This window comes from Ischnura elegans, chromosome 8, assembly GCF_921293095.1.
Source record: "Ischnura elegans chromosome 8, ioIscEleg1.1, whole genome shotgun sequence".
NCBI lineage: Eukaryota > Metazoa > Arthropoda > Insecta > Odonata > Coenagrionidae > Ischnura > Ischnura elegans.
The window spans coordinates 100,352,215-100,377,197 of record NC_060253.1 but is presented as its reverse complement, the minus strand read 5'-3'; the positions used below and the strand labels follow the sequence as shown (position 1 = coordinate 100,377,197).

At 36.5% G+C, this 24,983-nt stretch overlaps 1 protein-coding gene across 1 annotated transcript in view; it reads left to right on the top strand.

Moving 5' to 3' along the window:
* Positions 1–24,983, top strand: part of LOC124163312 (atrial natriuretic peptide receptor 1-like) — an 897,209-nt gene that overhangs the window by 552,172 nt on the left and 320,054 nt on the right. The window contains exons 5-8 of the mRNA XM_046540130.1: positions 2,748–2,862; positions 7,397–7,525; positions 15,270–15,411; positions 17,763–17,940. Coding sequence (XP_046396086.1) covers positions 2,748–2,862; positions 7,397–7,525; positions 15,270–15,411; positions 17,763–17,940 — 564 coding nt within the window. The remainder of the gene's footprint in view (positions 1–2,747; positions 2,863–7,396; positions 7,526–15,269; positions 15,412–17,762; positions 17,941–24,983) is intronic.

Here is a 24,983-nt window from a genome sequence, read left to right as displayed (position 1 = left end):
GAAAAGGGCCCATTAAATAGCGAAACTAGGCAAAGCCATTACTGTGCCAGCGATTTTAGAGGATTATCCTATGAGGAAGAATAATTCAACGATCAAATCGCTAGATTAGGTGTGCCGAAACAGTAAGTTCTGCTAGGCGTGTTTTCAGTCTAGTTAGGCCATAGAGCCCCGAGGTACGGCGTCTAACCCGTAGAGAATCGGAGAGACTCCGCACTGAACTTCGGTACACATGGCGAATTTTTCTCATGCGGGTTATACGCCACACGGAATGAAATACGATTTCAAACACCTTTTTAGCAACTTTATAACTGTTTTAGTGGGTGTAATAAAAATAAAAATTGTTCTTGTGTTGTGTATTATTTAATTATTTGAACGCACATTTTGAACATTACTATACTAAGGTAGTAGGCACCAGCAAGTTTTGACTCAAGCAAGGTATAACTTGAATTAATTGCTTTAATTTATTTTTCAGCTTGTATAATGGAGTTATAAAAAAAACTACTAAATTAAGTATGTGTTAACTGAACTTCTTCGGTTCAGCTTGTATTTTTCAATAAAAACTGGATGAATATAGCGCATGTCAGTTAAATTTCTTGATATTTGCATGTGTACATTCATTTGACATAAACATAGCTCTAGTTTTACGACCCACATTTCAATTGCATTAACATCGTAGATATGTAATATCTAATAGCAAAATATTTTAAATACATGTCAAAAGTATTTGCATATTTTACTTTCCTCAAAATTTCAAAAATGCGACAATTTTTCTTTTTTAATGGAGCTGCGGAGTACATAAATCAGTTTTAGTCGGTTTTAATTACATACGGCGTATCACCCTCATATGTGCGGCGTGTCATCCGCAACACACGGGATAGACGCCGCGATTTAATGTTTTACAAAAATAATTCTTACAGCGATGAGAAGAATGATATAATTATATACTCTTGTGTATGAGTGTGTGTGTGTGTGTGTGTGTGTGTGTGTGTCAGATAAAAGGCTAATCACCTTGTTTACCACTTAGTTGAATAGAAAAAGCAAAATAGGACAAAATATTTTTATCTAAAAAAATTTGCACTTCTCCCTAATTTACCATAGAATAGAGGTAATGCGCTTCAGTTATCCCCAGAAACCCATGCTCAAGCTTGAACACTTAGGAACGCAGACACAGGAGAAACGTATTTCGTATTTATGGCTAAATGTTTTCATATATCACGCTTAAAATGCAACAAGTAGTTTCTGATTGCTAGGTAATTAGGATATCTCTGTTTGGGGAAACGTGATTATTTTATCGAATACCGGCATTCCGAGATTTTTAAGCAGTTTTAAGACAAATATATTATTTAAAACTGATAACAATCTTTAGTTTATATAGTGACCTATTAAGGACCTATTTAAAAGCACCGAGCTTATAGAATTTACTCAATTAATTAGATCAAACCGCCCTGAACTAGTATAATATCTACGGTTGTCTCCGTTTTCCATTAAGATGTAGCCATCAGCATATCGCTTTTTTGCAAGTAGTGAAGAATGAAGTATTATTTAACTTATGGAATCTTTAAAAAAAAATTAAATATTCTATTATGATAAAGGGAAGCACGAGCATTTGTAGTTTTCTTGGTGTCGGAAACCCTCGTCGCAATCGAGTCATGAGCTATGTGTACTGATTTGGAACCTTTAGCGCAATGCGAGGAAGCGGGAGTCCTCATTGCCTTCCTCTGCTCTCCATTAGCGACCAACAAACAGGGGTACTGCGGAGGAACTCACGCACACATCTCACCAAGTAATTCACGTTACGCCCAAAGGAGTGCTTTTCACATTTTGCCGAGTCGGGCGGGAATAATTGCATTAACAGCGTACGCGTGCAGTTGGAAAGAGTGGCTTTTTTTTCTTTCCTTTATTATTTCATGGGAGAGGTGAGGGTTGATTTTTTTCAGGCCACGTTGGGATACAAAGAGCACTTTTCTCACCACTAAAGAGCTTTCTTTAATCTCCGTATCAAGGGAAATAGGAAGGCTAATCTCACGAGATTAAAAATTGGTTTCTGCAACTTCTTGGTCTGCAGTTACACCTGATGCTTTTCCAATAAATTGTTCATTCGGTTAATACGAAACCTATCTATATTATTTGAACGGTGAATCTTGGTGGCTGTGGTCCTAACGTTCGGCTTATGGTTTGTTTTTTTTTCAATTTCTTCGTCATAATCGAAAAATGCATATATTTTATTTGATTAATGGTGAAATTTTCCTTATTTTTCTTCTAATGAATTTTAAAACTAATCATCAACGATTCATTGAATTTTTATCGTAAAACTATTACTCATGGTAATTCTTGAAGTCAAATGCTCCCGAGATAAATATTTTCGAGAAAAAATATTTTGAATTAAACACCTCAACAAATAAACTACAATTCAAATTTGAAATTAATTCTAATATGTACCATTAGATGATTTTTTATCTTACTATCCACTTTCCCTTTGAAATTTCATCCACATTAAATATTTACTGTTTTTCCATTTATTAATTCTATCTCCTTTAATAAGTGTTAAATAGTAATAATTAAATGTTTATAACTTATTATTTGGGTTCATCTTGCCGAGAAAAGGTCTAATTATTGTTGTGTAGACATAACAGTAGTTTGTTTGTATGATTTTTCGCATTAGCGGATTTTTTCGTGAAGCGTTTTTTTTTTCTTTATCTGTTCTCAGCCGTTTCCTAACCTGTCTCCTTCTACTTTCTCATTCGCAGTTATCGTCATTTGCGCCAACCCACCCAAAGTGCGAGAGATACTGCTGGCGGCCGAGGAGCTCCAAATGGTCAGCAGCGGCGAGTACGTCTTCTTCAACATTGAGCTCTTCTCAAGGTGAGTCGATTGGACTTTCTGCATGAGAAAAGGTGCTCAGATTCATTATGCGCATGAGGGAAAATTCAGCGCAGAGGTTTACGGAATATGCACCACTTGTGTCCATCTTCGTAGATAACAGCTTCGACGGAATTTCAGCGGGCTTCTTCTGGTCGATTAACCTTTCGTCAGGCGCAATGCTGGAACTGCTGAGTTCAGGCACAATGTGCCTAATATGTACAGATGTAAAATAACATAATTAACTATTAGCTCGGTTCAGTGGTACACCTTTAAACTTTAAAGCACCGTCTAACATATAAAGGATTTCTTATTTGCTATGTATATGCCCATATACATTCCGTCATCCTGTCCCGGAACGATCTAGCAAGGTTAGATTTAATCTGCTCTTTAGGACATAAACACTTACTATGCTGACCTCAATACTGTCGATCTGTACCCCATTGCAGGCCGTTTTCAAAGCTTTTGTTTGTTTTTACTTGTGTATTAAGAGGTTAGTTCCATTTTGTTAAAAAATAGCAAGCTAAGAATTTTCAAAAGACGCCCGCAGCAGAAATCGTAGGATTCCACGCGGATTAATGTTACGGCCATAGCACTCAAAGTGTTAAGTATTATTATATGTAATGTATTTTAGCATGTGAATTCCATATGACTAGGTTGTTTTTATTTTGCTATATTATATATCCAATAATGATTTTATTTCGCTTTATTTTACCATTAATTTGCTTAATTATGATAAATAATCCGCCACTGATCTGACGGCATAAATGCGAAAAGCGAAAGGCTGCAAATAGCGTGCCAAAACAAACAGCTACTATGAGTATAAAGGGTCTATTCCACCTATTGGCAGGGAGAAGTGAAAAAACGCGCTGAGTCTGTCAGATCCATTGCGCCCGACGGAAGGTTAAGTGCAGAGAAGTGTTTTTTTACCGTCTATCACATACACACGTTGGTGTTATGACCGTCTATTATGCATATAAGCATAAATCGGTCGGAATTCTCTGCACTTCGTCGACCTGAAGAAAGCAGCTCCAATTCCGGCGATGCACATTTGTGATATCCTGTAAACGTCTCAACTGAATCTCCGCCTCACCGCGAAAGTCTACAGAAGGATGACGGATTATTATCGACTTCTGCGCATGTAGTCAGAGTTTTAATTCTTAAATCCGAGATAACGTGATGAGTATGATGGGACTCTGAATCTCAATGGGTATTTTTTTAGCGTTTTCTGGAAGTTTTTTACAGTGGGATTTTAGTTTCACAATCTTACATCAAATGATTTCTTGCCATGAGTTCTGCTTATGCAACGCATGTTTTTTTGTATGGCAATTTTTTCGTGTTCCAACTATAGAGAAGATGAGTTTTGTCTTATCAATTTGTTTCCTTGTCCCTATTGTAGCAGAAGACGATGATCAAAGAATTAGTGAAATAATATTAACTAAAATGGAATAGAGAAAATATTTATCAAAGACATAGCAAAATAAAATTAAATAAAACTGCGTGCGAAATTAGTAAAGTCGCCGGTGCCACGTGAAAGGTCAAAAGCAGAACCAGAGCGTGTCTGACTGTCGATGTCTGAGAAAATAATAGTACGTTTGTAAAGATCCGAGATCGTAAAAGCAATGGAAAAGTTGAAGAATGGAAATACTGTATCCACGTATGACACGCTGGACCAGCTATTGCACTAAAAATTAATGCTCACGAGAAGGATAAGTATTTTTAAGGATACGAAGGTGGTTTTTAATTAAAAATATCTTTAAATTCATTTTAGAATACTTTTTTAGTGTACTACAGTTTTTTTTATTTTATTTTTATGCGTTTAATGAATAAAAAATACGAAAAGCGTTGGAGAAATATTTTGGAAAAAAATACCAAGTGGAAAAGTTGCTAAAGATAAATGGCTGAAGATGGACACGTCGTAATTAGTGTATGAAACTCTTACCTACTTACAGAAAATCTTTGGGTAGATTCTATAAATCTAGAAATGACATTATTCAAGAAACGAGAAAACTCATTATCAGGAGAATGCATCTCCAATTCATCTCCTCGAATACTTTTAGTAGGTGAATTCATCCGTAAAATACATTTTTATATTGGTCATATCTTTAAGTTTTACACGACCTATATTCAACCAAAGGCGGTAATCTTAGCCTCAGCCTTTGGTTTCTCCGTAGCCACCTTCAGCGATCTTATTTGTATAAACTCCAAGGTATACGGGACTGAGGCAAAGGCGTATGGAGTGTCCGTAGGAGCAAGCAATGCTTAAATGGGCACGGATGATGCTGGAGGGATTCAGACGGAAAATTAATGATTTTCCGTGCTTGAATGTGAGAAAGCGTCGGTTCTGATTGTGCGGCTGTTCACCAGGTCCGCGCCATAAATCACTGCTGCTATCTAAAGACAAATGGCTGAAGATGGACAAGCCGTAATTAGTGCATGAAACTCTTGGCTGCTCACAGAAAATCTTTGTATAGATTCTAAAAATCTAAAAATGACATTATTCAAGAAACGAGAAAATTTTTATTATCATTAGAATGCATCTCAAATTTTATCTCCACGAAATAGGCAACAGATTTGAAATGCATTTTAATATTCATTTTCAGCTTAAAAGATTCTTTACGTTAGCAATGATACTACTTCTTTACTTCCACAATTTATTTTTTTAATTACGAACGGTTTCTGCTATCAGGCTATTATCAAGGGGATACACACAAGTATAAGTGATAAATTAAGCCTGTATTGAAACTCAGGTGCGTATGGGCGTGCTACTTGAACGTTTAGTTTTACGGCTGCATCTATGAAAGTAAGACCAATTGCCAATTATCAATTAACCAACCTTGAATTTTCATCTGGTACTGATCAATGGGAAACAGTTACGGCTTGAAGCTTTAAGTTTTAATTTCTATAAAGTTCGTTGGGCGATTTTCTATTGCTTGCTGATAATCAAATTAGAATTTTTTAGCAATAAAAAGTTACTAATACTTGCGGTTAAGTGTCTATTTATTGCTGATCAGCCCTTATCCAAAGCTTTCACTGATTTGTACTTGGTTCCAACCTTTTGCTATTGTTAAGAGTGGCGCCGATTCCATGGGGCCTGAGGGGGCCCGAGCCCCCTCAAAAATTCGTTATGGGTGTGAGGAAAAAATGTGTCAGGCTTGTCGATTTTTCCCCGGAGTGTCCAGATATCGAGATTTTAGTTATGCGGGTTCTTATGTTGATCATATGGCTCGTCTAAAATGCTTAAAAAACTTAAAACTCACTACTTATAAAATTTCCCGGGGCAAGATCCCCGGTTTGGGCCCCCCAATATTTTTGCAAATCGGCATCCCTGATTGTTAACATAAACTGTATTTGTAATAGATATTCCTACCAAGTACATTTTGTAAGTTTAGCTTTAATCAGTATATAAACTGCATAATCTGATATAATACTAATTAAGGCTAAGTATTTTACAAATTAGGAAAATAAGATATCAAAAATACCATTTCTCAAGAAAAATTCTACACACTGCCATTTGTAACAGTTTTGCTCCGAAGTAAAATTGATAAAATAGGCAGTCAGCAGAAAATTGGCAGGTATATTCCATGAGACATGGGTTAACGTTATGATACCATGCGGAAACTTAAACAATTTCATTTTCAGATCATTTGCCAACTTTTAGGACGGTCACTAGGAAAAATATCGTAAATTGATCAAACCCTTCTAGTATGAAACCTTTGGTCTCACTAGCGCATACTGGTTTTTGTACGATTGTGGAGTTAATTGAACGGCTGAACTTGCAAGCTTGGATGACGGTAGTGATAGCGATTTTCACATGTATATTTAACCCATCCAGTTTCGACACTGAGTGGGTCATTCTCAAGGATACAGCTATAGAATTGTGGGTGTCACAATGATAAATATTCACAAGGGGTAAAGGCTAAGTTCCTAAATCGGTTAAATACCTATTGTGTGAAAAATTATTCAGTCGTTATTGCTCCTTTCATCTCGACAGATTCTAAAAAATTGAAGTGGCAGCGATTGAATCACCTTAAATTACAGGTATTTTACTTGCGTGAAGTCTTCTCGGGGTTTCCACCGGTTTTATTAGCTACATGTCACCAATTAGCTTTATCTCACTATACCAGGTTATATGGGTGTAAAAGAAGAGAAATACGTCGCTTTAAATGGGCTAGCGGATAGGAGAGAGAAATGGAGAGCTGCGTCAAACCAATCTTAGGATTGTTGACTAAACATGATGATCACAACCGTTTAAACGGAGAACTCGTCCATCGTCAGCAGATTGATTGAATAACAGTTTATTCATAAAGTTCCCCTGTAATCAAAGTGCTGTGTTTAAATCAGTCACTCGCTCTGTAGACGATTTTTTGTTGGTGATATACAGCGAATAAAACCTGGGGAGATCCCGAGAAGACGTAAGGCAAATAATTCTCCGGGAAAGAATTTTGCACTATTTTATAGTTACTGAGTTTTACTATTAGCATCGAGTAAGTGGATGAAATTAAGACGTTGATATTATATTTTGTCCTTTTCACAGCCTCCGCACCGGTGATAAACCTTGGAGGGACCCTTCGGACACTGAGGAGCGGAACTTGCGGGCGAGGAAGGCCTACGAGGCACTGCTCACCGTCACCGCGAGGACACCCAACGACTCCGAGTACAAGAGGTGAGCCATGCACAATATGAGGAGGTAGTGGTCGGTTCCATTGATAGACGGATTGATGGGCTCTTCGGTTCACCGTTTCAGTCTAACGGAAATAATAGAGTTTTCTTTAACGATAATTTTTAAGGCTAATGCAATCAAAGTCAAGTTCGCAAATACGAGTTTGGATCAATATGATTCACATTCGAATGGAAAAAAGACACGGGTTTTGACACTCGGCAATGTTTTCAAATAATTTTCCATGTACCTATTGATTTCAGAATCGATGCTATGCAGGAACGAATTCAAAACAATTCATATTCCGAAGGAGAATTTGACAGTAGGTAGTAGTAGTAGTAGTAGTAGTAGCCTAAAAAATTATCGCTGAAGAAAACTGTGTTCTTTCCGTTATTTTAAAACGTATAGGAAGTTTAAAATCACTTTCGGCTCCGCACACATTAACAGTTGATGAAAATCGAAGTAAAATTAGTTTCTTAGATAAAACAGTTCACATTCGGATTTCTTAACTTTATGTAAGGACAGTAAAGCCGGAATCGAAACCTAAAAGAATCAGTACTGAAATTATTTGCAAAAACCCCAGTTTAAAAAATTTTATCGAGCATTATTTGTATCATACAGTTCGAATAGAGTAATATTATAGTGTCAATCGCTTGTGTAATAACTTGATATGTTTTTAGTAGATTTATTAAAACAGTATCAAAAATATTTTATTGCTTTTTGTGATTTTAAGAGCGAGAATTAAGAATCGAAACAGAGAACCACAACCACAGCCGATGACAGGAACCCGAATCGTCTAGAAATCAAAGTTTTCACTAAAGGAGGAAGAAGAAACACTGCAATTTATCCAATGAGGGAATAGAAATATTTACTTGAAATTCAAGCGTCTGTTTGCGTATTGCTATGGGTGATATTTTCAGCCGGCATCGGCCAGACAGCTGTTTCGGAATTTACTATATGCAAAATAAGGAATAGCTTAAATGTTTTTCATGGTTATAAAACTAAATCGATCAATCTGCGGGATTGCCGTGAGCGCGCGAAGAGAACATGACATGGATTATTTTTTCCTCTTAACCTACCACCGAAAACAGCAGAACATCAATGTTTTCCAACATGGTAAAAATTAGGAAAATATGATAATCCATGTCCTCAACTTACCAAGCCGGGACTGGAATCCGCGGCCTTCGAATTTCTCTCCGCCGTCAATAGGGCCAACATTTTAATTCAATGAATGAAATTTTTTTGTATATATAAACACGAGTATCAAGCATTATTTCGAGAGCAGAATCATTGGTAACTGAATCAATTTTCCTAATAACGGAAAACATATTGTATAATTTAACTGTTCAAATACCTCGAATGAGAATGTTACTTTCTTGGACGCTTAAATAATATATTTTGCAGTTAAATATAAATGTCAACTTCAAGAATCTGTCCATAGAATGCTACAAGTCAATTTTATTTTTTGTTATTCAAAGGTTTTAATTCATATATATTTTCAAATTTTTATGTTCAATTAATATTTCCTATGTACAGGAGTTCAAATTTTTACGCTATTTGGAATGAATTATTTTAGATGATAGAGTAGCTACTAGATAAAGATAAATATCTGTATTCCTTGGTAAAATTTTCTACTGTACTTTACCGCATTCCACTTTATTTGTTTAAGGTAATTAAGTCTATTTTCAGACTCTGGTTTAATATAAATCGAAGTCATCAAATCTAGTAAGGTCTGGAACAAACCCCGGTAGATGATGTTAATAGCCAAAGCCTTGTTTTTATTTTTTTATTTAAAATATTTTACATAACATTATCAATGTTTTTATTAAATTCCTACATCATATATCAAGCCATAATAATTGAGTTATGTCAGTTTAATGGAAGAGAGTCAGTTTTTTTGGTAACATATTTAAACAATCATCAAAACCTTGCTGCCGAATAAGGGTTTAAATGCCTCAAAAGTCATATCTTTAACGCTTTTTGCACTCATCGTCTCTTCCTTTTTCACGAGCACTCAAGGAAACAACTTCATAACGGTCGCGCAGCACCTTAATTGAAGACCTGAGTCCATAAGACCCCTCTCACTCATTTTCGCGAGGCATTATGGGACAGGTGGAAACGCGGGAGAAAGATCGCGCTCATTAAGAATCGTCCCCGTTCCTCCAATTGTTTTGACAAGGGAAGGGAACTCCTGTCCGGACCCCACCTGCACCCCCATTACGCAATGACTCACTCGGCGATATTGTGATAGTGCCGAAAAGGAAAACGTAATCTCTATCTCAGCGGAAAGTAGAGACAGATGGAAAAGTAATTGCATCAATTGATCCTCTTAATTTTGTTTGAAACCACTGTTCAGTTCTGAAATTGATTATGTAGAAGTGCATAACATAAATGTATGAAGGGACTTTTCCGAGCACTGAGCATCAAATATTTCTCGTGCTTTCAATCAAGTTAAAAACTCGATCGTTGCCAACGTTCCGAAAATCTTCTTCCTCATAGAAGTCTGATTTAGGTATCGAAGACGAAACGTTGGCGACGATTGACTTTTTAGCCGGAGAGAAAGCCAGAGAAACGTTTGTAATTCCGCAGTATATAATATTCAGGAGCATATACATTGCTTTCTTACATACATCTTGGAAAGCAATAATAGCAAATTTTCAATACATTCGTTCGAATAGTAGTATAAACCGTTTATGTTCATAAACGGTTTTGATTATTCCTGGTGAATACTTCTGATGAATATTTCTCGGGTTCTCAACCAGGTTAATGCTTTTATATAAGCCGACATTTCGGGAGACGACTTGTCTCCCGTTCTTAAGGCTGTGTCACTTTATGGAAGTCCAATTTCACACAAAAGTTGAACTTCCATAAAGTGACACAGCCTTGAGGATGGGAGACAAGTCGTCTCCCGAAACGTCGGCTTATATAAAAGCACTAACCTAGCTGAGAACCCGAGAAATATTCGTTTATGTTCATGTTTAAGAGGTTTATGTTCACTTGAGATATTAATTCAATGTAGGAATTTTTGATGCCATTTTGCATTTTATAAAGACCACATCTTTCCAAAAATTGTCAATAAGCGCATGTAAGTTTGCTGAAAGCATCGTTCTCTAGCTCGTTTTTCCTCAAAATTAACATACCTAAAATTGAGAATATCACGCTAGGAGTCCATGTATCTATCCTTTTATAAGAATCTCCTGAAACATTTAAGTGTACAAGTGACAACGTTAAGCGTGCGAAAGTGGGAACTTCCGCGCACTGCAGCGATGTTATCCTCCAATTTCGTGAGCCTCCTTAGGTAAGTACGTCTCATGATAATCACCCTATGAAAAACAAGAAGCGCGCCACCCGCTTTCCTCTGGAACGCTCGCAAATTGAGGGTGGAAAACATTTGTTTCGACCCCTTCTGTCGCCAGCTTTTTCTCCCTTGAGCAAAATGACTGATTGCCTCCGTGTCGCCGTCTTCCGCGCAGTTTTTTCTAGCTAATTTTCGACTGAAAAATCACCATTTGAGGAGGGATGAAGAACGGTGTCCTTGAGGACCCAGGTGAGGGTTCCGTGTCATAAAACGTTTTTCCATTTTTCTTCCCTCGTGCTTACCGCATCCGTTGAATTTAGGATAAAAATGGGACAATATGTCTGGAGGATGTTGTATAAATAAATAAATAAAAATATTTCATTGGATATGGAGTGTATTCCGGTTAATTGGGACCCATCTACATCTACATACTAAGCTCCGTGACGCATCAATCGGAGTGTGGCGGGTGTTGTTTGGTCACTAGCCATTAACAAAAAAATAAATGAAAGAGAAAAGGAGATACGTGTGCTGTTCTAATCTTAAATTACTTTAAGTCCTGCATTGTTCAGAAAACGGATTCAAAACAAACGAATCCGTTTGGCTAAATATAGGTGTCTCTTTAATCTACCGTTTCTTTTGAACCTAGAAACGTTGTGAGGTCCTACGTTAGTATCAGTAAATTTTTTCCCTCTTATCAAAAGCATTACGTAAACATTAATAGTGCATGGTCGTTTAAATGTAACTAAAATACTATTTAATGGTTTAAAAAAAGCATATATTCTCTACCTAATGAAACTATAATTTAGAAAAAATTTTAAACATTTATGTGAAAGTTCGGTACTAGATTGAAATTTCTGCATATCTCTCTCAGCTTCCACGCATGGAATCTTGAGTTCGTATCTTTAAAATCAGTTTAGAGAAACGAGAAAAAAGCAGTTTAGAGACACAGGAAAAAAGATACTGCGATAAAGACTTGCTCAGTATTATTTAAATGGAAAGGAAAAACATCAAACATGCATCGGTTTCAAACCTTTTGAAAAAAATACGGATACCGAGCAGTTTAAAAATAATTAACCCGACATAATTCAGGGGAAGTACGCGTCTGGGCTCTGTTCCTTGGAAATTTTGCCATGGAAGCGGCTACCCTATTTATAGAAGCCGGTAGGTTAACCGAAATTCACTGGCTAAATTTCATTGAAAATGAATTTTTTCTGCATTTAACCATCTAAAAGATACCAGCAAACAGCCTGTGAAATAAACTATTATCTGCCAAGCGTTTAAGTTTTCTCATAGCATGAACAAGTTCCACCACATTGTGCCAGGAATAAATCGCAGCAAACATTTTACGGGCCTGTTTATTGCTCTATCATCTGCAGCAGAGGCCTGTAGCAGAAGATGGATGGCTTGGGAACAGGAAAGTAATAGAGTGAGAGCATTGGATAGGGCAGCGAAAAGCATTCTGTGAAATATATGATTGGCAAGAAGCCCTGCGCGTGTTTCGGTCTCTGGTGGTTTTTCACCACAAATCTTATGTTATTAGTAAATATTTGTCCGTCTTACTCATGACTGATTATATTAATCATTTAAGCAATAAAGTAATGCCTGCCATGTCGAAAAGCAAATTCCTTAGTGTGATATTTGTTGACAATGCAATTTCAACGCAATTCTACCTTTTTGAATTCGTTGTATTAGGTATAGTATCATTTATTATTTTTATGGTACTCTTTGCAATTGAAGCAGTATGTAATGCATGAGCCTTTGTCTGAATTTTTATTTTCTTTTTTGTTATGTTCATATATATCCAAGTAGCTTTCATCATTAAATAAAACTAATAAATATATTGCTTTACAAAACCGGTGCAATAATAAGTTCTCTTGTACAGGGCTTAAGGAGCTTATTTTTTGAATAAATCAAACGTTCTATATTAGAATACACCTGAAATTCGTTTGTAATTACTAAGTCATGTGGTTATTTCTATAATGCTTCTTGTATGCGAGTTTATATTGTACATGTGCATTACAATTATTGAAATTTATATCTGTGTTTGCCGTCGAAATAAAAAATAGGTCGTAATGTGTGTATTGATTTTGATGATTCCTTTTTGCTCCGAAGAGAGCCTAATCAGCTTCAAATTTCTCGGAGCATCAAATTTCTCGAAACGCAGTTGTTTTGATGAAGCAGCTAACTCCCGTATCGCTTTTTGACATATATCTACCAGAATTGTCGCCAAGAAGACATGGAATATTGTAAAATATTTTCCTCACGAAAAGCAGAAAATTTATGAAACTTTTTCTATTCGCTGGTGTACATTTGACCTTGGAAATGCGTCATTGGCCGCATCTTATCAATGTGAAATTTGAAATATTTTAGAGCAAGCATTGGGTGATTGATGCAATTATTCACACGTACTCTTGTTTGCCTTTAAGTGGTAAACAATGAATGTCGTAATAGTGATATATTCACTCAGAAATGCATATTCGTCATCATTTTCATTTCAATGTTACTCAATTTCTCAGTTCTCAGTTTTTCGAATAATTTAATTAGTGCAGTTTTTCACTGTTTAGTCTGCATCGTATATTATTTGTAACAGTCGCAGGAACTGTTTACCGAATTCCTCCTGTTCTCTTTTTTTGCATGGCAATTTAATAGCAAGTTTTTTATGACCCTTAATATTTTCCTCAATATTCGGATTTATAAGGTATTCATCACGTCATGTATGGGAATTTGAGGCAGAATATTCTAAGGAAAAAGTATTTTTCCTGTAGTTTTTACACCCTTGCCTTTTCCTTTGGATTGAATCCCCCAATACTCCTGTATACTCAGCATAAATTGCCAAAATGAGCCAAAATGCCTCATTCCTCTCAAACAGGTGTAGTAGGGTAACAGTGACACATTCTTTAGCCTCTTTATTCATATGGGTTATTAGTTTTTATAAGTCAACGACATGTCGCACAAACGCGCAAACGTTGTAGGCAAGTGATAAAATGATCTATTGCCTAGAGCTTGCCCTATTCCCTGGGAAGAACTTCAGGCGCCGAATGCCGCGCCGGGAAATAATACGAAACTAAAGGGGAAGTAGTAGTGAATCAGGCCATTCATCGTTGACGAACTGTTGGTAACAATTCGAAAGGTTTTAACGTTTACACTCCTCACAAAATTTACTTCCCACTCGTTCACAAGCACTTCGAGAGTTCGGTGGCCTATGTCGTTGGGTTGTCCACTATGTAGCAGAACGTTGTTTTCTAGAGCCCTATATAATCGAGGACGATAATTAGAATAGGACCTCCAGGGCCACACTCGGAATGCTGAAAACCGTGTTTTCCTAAATCACGAGATTCTTGCACTTCCATCCTGTTTCTTTTAGCATAACTGAATGAAAACTTTGGAACAAACAATCGTCAATCGCAATTCAAATGGTGCTAAAGCAAACTTGATTGCCAAAGCTTCTTTGGTCCTAATTTAAGACGCAATGAAGCTAGGGCAGCACCAATTATGAGAACAAGAAAACCAGCTAGGATGCTAGAGATGAAGAATGATTTCAGCCATGGTGGCTCTGCATTAGTGTTTCCTTTAACAGTTCCATGGATACTCGCTAGCACACTTAGATTTGTGCATGGTTAAGGCTCGAATGATTTAGTCTGAATTTTAGATCTCTCTCGAGAATCAGAAGTGCCGAAAGGAAATTAGCAGCACTACTAAAATAGTATTTTCATTAAAATATTCTAGTTAGCCAATATACCTTCCATAAATATAAGATTAAAATCGATAGGTTCGTTAAAGATTAGATACTAAAAAATATTAGATAATAATACAGCCACACTTAATATCTACCACTTAATGGCATAGACATTATTCTTACGTTGTTTTCCTTCTGGCTCTAGATTCAGTTATACTACATTTTATGGAATAAAAACACTCTCCAGCTAATGCTCTATAAAAACATTACAATATTAATGAATAAGATGTAAAGAGTAGATAAATATAATGTAAACTCACCAAGTTGCAGCGTTTATACAAAATATAAAGACATACTGGAAAACTTGTAAAAAAATATACATATGAAGTACTCAGAAGTATTAAAAAATTAATAGATGCACTCTCTCAAACATAGGATTGCGGAGACATTCAGAAGTAAAAATTACATGCTACGTATATAAGCATACATGAGGCAAACAATCAAGATACACCATATATGATTTACATCCAATACTTATATCTCGTTGCACTTGCTTGAGGTCAACGGTTGACATCGGTTGTAAATAATAACAAATCGCGTTACTTATTTCGATCGCGCCAACCTTTACCCCAGGAAACATTATTTTCTGGATAATATCTTTAAGTGAACGAATTTTGGAAGTATTTGATCTCACACATCATACTATGCGTTACTTGTACAAAATCTGGGATATTCAAAGTAGGATACTCCATGATGCCGATTCTTCTCATTGGCAGGTTTTCGAAGGAGGTGAACAGGATGGCCAAGGAGAAAGACGCCGCAGCAGGGACAGCAATGAAGGGTGCAGGAAAGCCTGGGGACAAGGACTACTACATCACCAGTCCCAGTTCTTCAGCGAATGGGACAGAGGACAAAGGGGTAAGTGATGCAAAAGCAAGGGTTTTCATTTTATATCCAATGCACTTTTCTTGTATGCCATCGTGGGTGGATCGTGGGGATCAGCACCTTGAAACTCGTTGAAATTGCTATGGTAATTAACCCTTTCTAACCCAGAACTGCTTCTGGGAGAAATCAAATTTCAAGATTTTTCACTATGAAAACTTGAAAATTTTTCTCTCTATCATCATTATCGTAGCAGCTAAATATTTCGTCTCTGAAATTTACGCTACTAAATAATTCGTAGTTTAGATATTTCCTAAATAGAGCTGAAAATTTATACATTTATGATACTGCTTAGAAGCAACATTGGGTTATAATGAGTTGAGTATCTTGGGTAGCATAGAGGTCTTCGCGGCGGCTTGGAAAGCCCGGAAAGCGAAGGTCCGTGGTTCCATCTCGTGTTCAGGGGATATTTTCCGTGGGAAAAATGTTAATTTCACCGTTTCTCATGCGTACAGACTTGGAATATACCACATATCGGTGTACAATACTTTTTTATTTGAAATTTATTTGTTTTTTGCATGGAATATCCCTCATAGCTCTTATAACGGGTATTTTTTGCTTCTTCTGAGGCAAATAAACCGCTTTCCTTTGCCTCACTACCGCAACTTTGGAAGGCTTTTTGGTGAAGGCTAGAAGAAAAAATTATTAGATTCAAACTATCAATTCTTGCTATTCTACATACCCTCACCCCATTCACTTGTCACAAAAAAATGGGACCTCCACGGTACACGTTTTTAAATTACTCTTGAAATCCTAATTTTAATGAGCCCCTGCTGGAACGATTCTTTCGACGCAGTGAAAATTTCGATAACAACAAGTGCTTAATGCTCTGTCCTAGTGACAAAAACTGTTTTCAGGTATGCCACAAAATGACCATCATTTTAAAATGGCACTTATTACTAGAATGCTTTTTGAAATATCGTAAAAAGTGTAGTTAAAGACATTGCACGGAAGTTCAAATTAATCTTGAGTCAGAGTAGGTCCAAACTGCTGCAAAAATCATTAATGAAAAACATTTTTATTGGACGATCTGTGTCATATTTACCAGAACCCTGGTATTTGCACAGAAGTATTCAATCTCTGAGGGAATATCTTTGTAGAATCCACAAAAAAATTTTGTATTGAGTTATTGCTCTTTTAATATCTCTCTCTCGAGGTGAGATCTCAATAAAGGTGCGATAAGTGCCACTTTATTTCACTTCTATTTCATGGATGAGTTGAATTTTTACCTCCCTTTCACGAAATTAACTCATTTCCTTCGTTACTCGTTACTATTGATTAAATATTTCGCTGTATTCCTTTCATATTTTTTCCCGATTAGTTTAAAAAAAATATGCGATGAAAAGAATGGGACTAGCAAACTATTAGGCAAGGAGTTCTCTTTCCACCAACGAGAGAGAGGAAAGGGAGATACAAGGTCACATCAGGTTACACAAAAGGTGAGTATGCTGGTCAAAACAAAAATTGAGGGTATCGTGAGAACGTTGGGAAGGGTAAACAAGTGGGACAGAGGGGAAAGAGGAGGGAGGTTAAATGATGGGGAGATGTGTGGAATAGAGTATAAATGTGTTTGGGAATAAGAAGAAGGTCTAGTGGAAATATCGGCAAAGAGTTTGAACAAACAAAATTTGATGCTGCTAATTCCAGAGAGCCATACCATTCGAGTCGTACAGGTTCATATGAAAAGAGCGAGTTCACTATCTGGTATATGTTGCAGGAACATTTATGGTGTAGACTCATATAAGTATTTGAAAAAATGGGCATTTTTAATTTTCTAAGTTAATTTTTCATGATCTTATTGCCGTCCAAAATAAACACCAAAAATCACCATTCAGCCAAGCTAAGTGAAAACAGACAATTTTCAAATGTTTATAATTTGAACGAGATTAATTCCAAAATGAAGAAATTTTTTTAAATCTGGAGCTATAATAAAACTTTCACTAATTCATGCAAAAAAGTGTCAGGCTCAATGGGAAGCGAAACATAAATTTCAAAATTGTTTAAAAATCTGAGAAACTTTTCGGGTTCGTTGGCGGCGGTGTGAAGTCATCGCCTACTAAATTAGAAGTCGCGGAATCGAGTCCCGCTACGGTTAGGTATCCATACCCAGTGCATGTTTAATTGCTATGCTTGTTGAAAAACCCGATCTAAAAGTCCAATAGGTGCTGTTTTCGGTGATGTGCATAAAAAAAGTGTGAAATGAAAATATTTTTCAGAATCATGAGAGTCGCTGTAAGAAAAAGCATGAGTTGATGTTTAGCACCTGCACATAGCAGTGTTATAATTTATTTTATGCCTTTTTTCAATGAATGCTTGGTTGTTTTCAGGTTGTGTCCGGTGTCGTGGACGAGGAGGAAGAGGAGTCTCCCGTGTCGACGTTCGTCACTGCCTTCTACGACGCCGTCATCCTGTACGCGCTAGCGCTCAACGAGACGCTGCAGGCAAACGGCACAATTCGGGACGGAGAGAACATCACGCGTCGCATGTGGAACCGGACCTTCAAAGGTGAGCACCTCGGAGAGAGATCAAAGCTATGAGGGGAGACACGATGAGAGATAATGAGACGCCAAGGAGAATCTTAGGAACGTACACGGTGTTTCAGGAGGTATCTGCAATGCTTCAGAAGCTATGGCAACGCAAAGATATTTTTGGGTCAACTTTGTGGTTACCGCAAGGACGGTTTTTCTTCCGTATCCAGGGGTACCGACTTTTAAAAAATTTTGAGGGGGGCCCATGCTGGGGGTTTTGTCCCGGGAATTTTTACAAATAGTGAGTTTTAAAGCTTTTTAACATGTTTGAAGAGTCATATAATCAACATTACAACCATGAAAGCTTGACTCTCGATAACTTGACACTTCAGAGAAAATCGATAAGCCTGACTTTTCGTCCCACCCATATCGAATTTTTTAGGGGGCTCGGGCCCCCTCAGGCCCTATGGAGTCGGCGCCAATGTCTGTATCTAGCCTTTTAGGCGTTTTATTCAATACCCTTGATTTTTAAGGCCATTAAATAAATAAAGTTGGACGAAAATGCACTATTATAATTTTATGAAACAATTTGATACCTCTAATGCGTAAACGCTCAACAATCCCCCATCGAACCAAAACCGCTCATCTAGTAGCCCAACAATACGAATGCGCACAGCTGGCAGTAGCCAGAGCATAAGCGCTCAACTCCAATTCTCCAATCATCGCCTGCCAGCCTGCAACGCGTAGAGGCTATTTAATGCTTTCACGTACTGGTATATTTTTTTGGCGTGTATACCTATTAATTCAAATATATATGCGATGTTGAGATTAAATTTTCAGCGTAGTGAGTACCGAAATAAAAATCAGTGTTTCGTTTAAGGACTTTATTCGCTTATTCGTACTGATCTTGCGGTTTTAGCATTGCAGGCCTTAAAATGGTGAGAAACCAGGTAGGTTTTCGTTGATATAGGGCATGTCACTCACAGCGAGAAAGAAGAGCCGAACGCACTATCCTATTTGGAAAAGGTGTCAATTGAACTTTCGGAGAAATGTCATGAAGTTAGTATTTCATTAGGTAATTAGGTCGTCTTTATTGCGCACAGTTTTTCAGGCTGGCGTTTCGCATCTTTGTATTTATTTCACCAGGGTTTTTCTAAAATGGGTCGCATGATGGTTATTTGCTAACTCAAGTGGATTCGTCAATTTGATCCATCAATAAAAAACATTCAATTTGTAAAATATATTCCCGGAGCTACTTCAATTATCTCGAAACAGTTTTATTTGCGAACAAGCGTAGTTTTTTAAAAGTACTTAAATTAATATGAAAAATAAATGAAATAATTTCATGTGGGCAAAAAGGAAGAGAAATTATTAACATTCAATTTTACTGTAGATACCATTAAGCGTTGAAACCGATGGTTGCACGCAAATAAAAATGTTTGACTAGGCTAACAATTTGTATTATATTTCAATTTCTGGTAGAATATATTAGTAAATTAAAGACTTGATGAAAAATATATCCTTCATAACGTTGGCTTGGGAAATCTCTTCCATAAAAACGGCAAAAAAGTAGTCTATTTAAAACTAATTCTCATATCTAATTACTCACTAATTTTCATATAAATAAAGTGTCAAGTAAATTTCTTATGGCGCAAATATTAAAGAAGCCATATAGGCACTGTCACTAAAGGATAGGTGAATCTAAATTGTAGTGTGCTTGAGAAATTATGTTGCTCTTATGTTTCATTTCAACTCATAAGTCCCTTATTCTATCGAGGCTTTCAATCTAAGAAATTTATATGCTATGCAGGTAGTTGTGAGCATTCATTGTATGTAATGCTAGAGGAATAAGGAGGTTTGTTTTTCAAGAAGTTTTATGGTACATTACTCTGCTTCGCTTTCATTATTACTATATTTTGCTTCGAGAATTTGATGGAAAAGGCTGTTTAAAAACTATTTTATGAGAATATGAGCTTGGATAGAAATAATATCATTTCATGTCATTTTTGATCCAAATATCCACTCGAACCCCTTCAGTTGCGCCAGAGAGCTTGCGGAAAAATACGAGACGCGGTCTTTTGAAGTGGTTGTAACATGATATGTTTGATACTGTCTCTTTTAGGTGTATGTTAACTTAAAAAATAGCAGTATATCACATGCTCAAAGCTATACTGTCTTGCACTGTGGTATTTATTCACTGCCAATGCTCTTTCCCGTTTAATAATACAGTTAGATTTTAAACACACTGAGTAATTTCAAGAACTTTTGGGGAAAACCTTGCTCTCCAACCTCTCCATATGCGGCCCGGTTTCATTGTAACTATTTGCCGTGGTCGATTAAAAGTAAAATGAGAGGCTCAATAAGCCAACTTATGGAGTTTCGACAGGTCAGATTCCTATTTAACTGCTGTTTATAGCAACCTTTATTATAACGATGATCGAATTCTCCATCCCCATGTTCAGGGAAAACCATGTTTAAGTGTAAAAATAAGAGAATAGATCATTTTCCTGGAAAGCCTCCCTTTAATCTTGGTATTGGACTTCAATGAAGATTCATTGCCTATATTATGGAAGAGGTTCAGACTCTTTACGTTAGTTGATTATACGAACTTTTTTATAGGTCGCAATAAATTTGCAGAAAATTCAGATATCGTTTTTGAATAAGGTTGTGTTGAATCACCATACATAGATAAGATTCGACGTTGATAAACGTGTGGATCTGATAGGGTGAAGCTCTAGTCTTTTTGGTGCCATAAGTTATTAAATTAAAAAATGTGCTTTTTGCTCCATGCCCTAATAAGTTTGCTCTTCATTTATCATTGTACCATAATGTTCCACTACATCTCGCCGAACACCGTTGAATACATCTATGCCCTAATAAGATTATTTCTCTATTATGGAGGAACAGGACTTTTGTGAGCGAAGAAATTTTTTTCCAGCTGTATTCTATAATTTTTATAAGTGAGCATTACGACTTCTCATCAATTTTCTCATGCTGGATTATCATTGTCTCATAATTAAATATTTTTGTGAAATTTCAGTACGTCGTTTTTATTCTCCATTACGAAATAATTCGATTCAGAAAGTATCTTTCTTCACTCTCTATGTTGAAATCACAATTTTTTACTATAGGAATGTGAGGTGGGTGAGAAAATAAGCAAAAAAATCGATATATTTAAACCGTAATACAGCTAAGGCTTGCACATTATCATAGTCCTAAACAATGAAGGTAAGGGAAGGCATTCAACTAACCACATGCTATATAAATATGCAGGTTTGTATCTCAAGATGGCTGGAGAAATATAGTTTTTCTGCTCCACTATCATTATTACCAAATGTTGCTCAGAGAATGTGGTGGAAGAAACAGATTTATGAATGATAAGAAGAAGCTATGGGCTTGAGGAGAAATAATATCCCGCGGTATTATTAATCTAAATGAGAATGCAGAACCAGGATCCTTCCTGCTGAATGCATCATTCTCCGTAGCATCACCCGAAGCTGGCGCCTGAGGTTACGTGCTCGGATGCAAAGTTGAGAACTTAGGACAAAAACGTGACTCTAACAACACTTGAAGTGGTTGCTTTATGAATACCCTAGTAGCGTCTCCTTTTACTCTGTGTTAGCGTGAAAGATTAAGGTCACTCTCAACCGTTAGCATATGAGCATCTCACACTGCGGTTGTTTCTAACTAGGAGTGTAAGGAAGTAAGTGCTGGTTTCTTTAATAATATTTATCATCAACAATGGTGAAATTTAAATCATTGATGCTAGTCGGACCTCGATCCGGAATAAACGATTGCCGATTTTAAATTTGACATGGAAAGAGATGACTTGGTGATTTGGCTGGCGCTATATGTGACTGGCAATCGGTAGACCCGGGCTCGAATCCCAGTGTCGCCAAATGATTTTTTTATGGTTAATTATACATTGTCGTCAATAAATTTCCAGCAGCCGGGCGCGAGAGTGCGTACCATCACTTGTTTCATTCAGATCTTTTATAATGATAGGTTTTGCATTTGTTTATTTTTTGCGATTGAGATATAATAAGTGTGTATTTTTTAATGAAAGGGAGTTTGAAAAATTTCCTTTTTGATCTCTAAATAGCTATTGCAAGGAAAACTCATGCTCCCAGGAATTCGTATATTTAGAGCTTGATGAATTTTAGGGTAAAAGTTATTGAATTTTATTGTCCAATCCTATGCTTGCGAGCTATAATTAAGAAATTGGTGCAAGACTAATTAACACTTCTTAGTCCGGCACCCTTTGCAGTTTTATAACCCTAAGACGCCGGCCATTTTTAGCATTTATGGGGAGAAGGTACAAGTATGCAATTAAAGTCACACAACTCTCGAACTAATACAAGTTTTTCAAATATACATTTTCATTGTGAATATAATTTTTTAATGCATAGGTTTTATATTTTTACAAGATAAAGATCTTGGTTAAAATAGTCCAAATTAATTCCGTAGAGGGAAGTCACAGAACACAATACAAAAACACGTAAGAATACGAGATCGGGAAACTACCGCAGGATGCAGAAACACGTACTTCTATGCGAGCGGGCCATAATGTGTTAAGGTATGCTTGTATTATGCGGTGAATGAGAAATAGTGTATTTCACGCTTGGAAAATTGCGACTACGATGAAGATGAGTATTGCACGAACTCAATATGAGCTGTGCAAATGAGATTTATTCACTAAGTTTGGTCTTTATTCAAAATGATCTATGGAATTCCGACCGAAAGGAATTTGTTTGAGATCCGTTTTGAGCCATGAACATCGCAAAGCTTATGTGGATTTCGCGGTAATAATGCTTTTCCGTCGTCGTAGTTTAGGATGCTTAGTAGAGGCTATGGGCTTAAAGGATACACAGAAGTCATGTGCAAATTGTAAGTTATGGGTTATGTAAGAGAGGTAATTGGAGAAGAAGGTAATAGCAATACAAAAGGTTTTAATAATTGAAACGGAGTATAGAAAATGTCTCATCAGACTTGCTGTCGAACAATCCCTCAAACTAATCCTGTACAATATGCAAGGTTTTTCCAACAGCACTATAACATTTATTGGACTGTTTTAAATAATAACATGATTTTCCCCAAAACATCTATAAAAAATTGCATTCATTATCGGATAAATAACTTTCTCCTAATAGCACGTGAGTTTCCTTATTCTGAGAATAGAGATGAATATATATTTCCAGGCACTGTTAAGATAGCTCTATGAAATAGTGAATAATTTGTCATGCGAATGCTAAATGAGTAGAAGTTAACCAAGTGTGAAGCGTAGATGTCGATATTATCGCATTATGGGAGGGAGCTAGCTCCATTCGAGGAGATATGAGAGTCAGAAATCGTAAAAATGAAAATTCATCGAGGAAGCTAACTGCGTTTGCTCACTGACGAGGAACCCAGTGCTGCCTTCATCCTGCCTCATGAATTTTCATCTCTTTGTTTGAAAATGGATTGCGGTTTAGGAAGCCGCATGTTGATCTACTTTGGAACAAAGAGTAAGGTAGTAGTCATCCGTTTTTGGGTCCAGGAAAAATTTGCACGATAATTTAGTTTTTGCAATTGAATATTCATCTTCGCGCGAAATTAGTTTACGGCTTTATAAGATCTTATGTTTCTCATTATGAGCCATGTATTTGCAGAGGCATCAAAAGAGGGGGAAAAGTTACAATCAATGATATTTTTTGTTGAAAAACACCTTTCAGGGACATTTCATTCCTCCTAATAAGCAATTTATAATTGATAATGAGTTACCATTTGAGGAATAGTAGCTGTAATCGATCACATTTTTTGTAGGAAAATGCTGATTTGGTACAATTGCCTTTTACATGATTAAATAGTGAATTTGAGAGTTTAAAAATATTTTAAATATACTTTTTTGTTCATTTTGTTTCATTCTTATGTTTGGTATTTACCTCGAATGCATAGTGATTGATCGATTTAGAGGCTAAATTTTGAACTTATTTAAGGAATAATCATTTATCTCTGTAAAAAACTCATTGAAGATAGCTCCTATCACAGGGCTTAAAAGAAGCTGAATGAATGAAAAGAAGCATCAACGTCATCAGCTCCGTCCTGTTTCTGACATACCGTTTGGATGCTTCAATTCTCTCGGTCTTTTGCCTGGTAACGCAATATTCTTTCCTTATTCATACCGTGCAATGTGAGGCAACGTCATAATTATCACTTGCTTGATTCTCTAAGCCATCGCCGTGCTCCACTTAAACTGCTGACTTCTGGGCATTCACTTTAACATCATCCGTTCGCAGAGTTACTTCATGGTCTTCAGTAGAATTATCTCCGACTTTAAATTCGTCGGTCTTCCTTTTCCATTCAGAATTAAATGTGGCCGTATTCATAGCGAGAGTAAATGGCCGATTACATTACTCCTGAAAAAATACGGGTCAAGCATAAAAAGTGGAAAATATTTCAAGAAATCACGACAAATCGGAGAAAATCCTCTCGTGTACATCGTAGCATACTACTTAAACAATGCGATGAAAATGGATTAATAAAATGTAGTACAAAGACCGCTTTCATGGGATACAGAAAGAAATTAGAAGAGAAATAGGAAGGAAAAATAATTTATTTAAACCTTATTACTGTTACTGGTTTAATCTGAAATAATCATTCTAAGTTCTTCTTTCTTCTAAGTTATTCTTTTACTTTGCCTCCTTGCTCTTTTTCTCTTGACCGAATTTTGTCTATTTTTTCATATATTTACGTTTTTTAAACCATATATATTCAATATTAAAAGTGTGTCGTATGCATTGAGGATTAATTATATGTTGGAGACCCTGGAATCTTTATCAAAACAAACGAAGCCGCTTGATTGATGTGGGATGAGTGAGCTTTAGAGATGGATGTTATTTTATCTGTGTAAATTATAAGGGCGGAGCTGACTAGGTTTATTTTAGCCCGCTTAATTCTATATTTGATGAACAAGTGGCGTGCTGCAAGGTGTCTGCACACCATACCGAAGTGGATCTCTAAAATTTGTTTCAAGAGTCCGCTTAAGCTAGGGTTTCGATAGATAAGAATGCTGGCAGTTAGCCATAATCCTTTCCGCATACC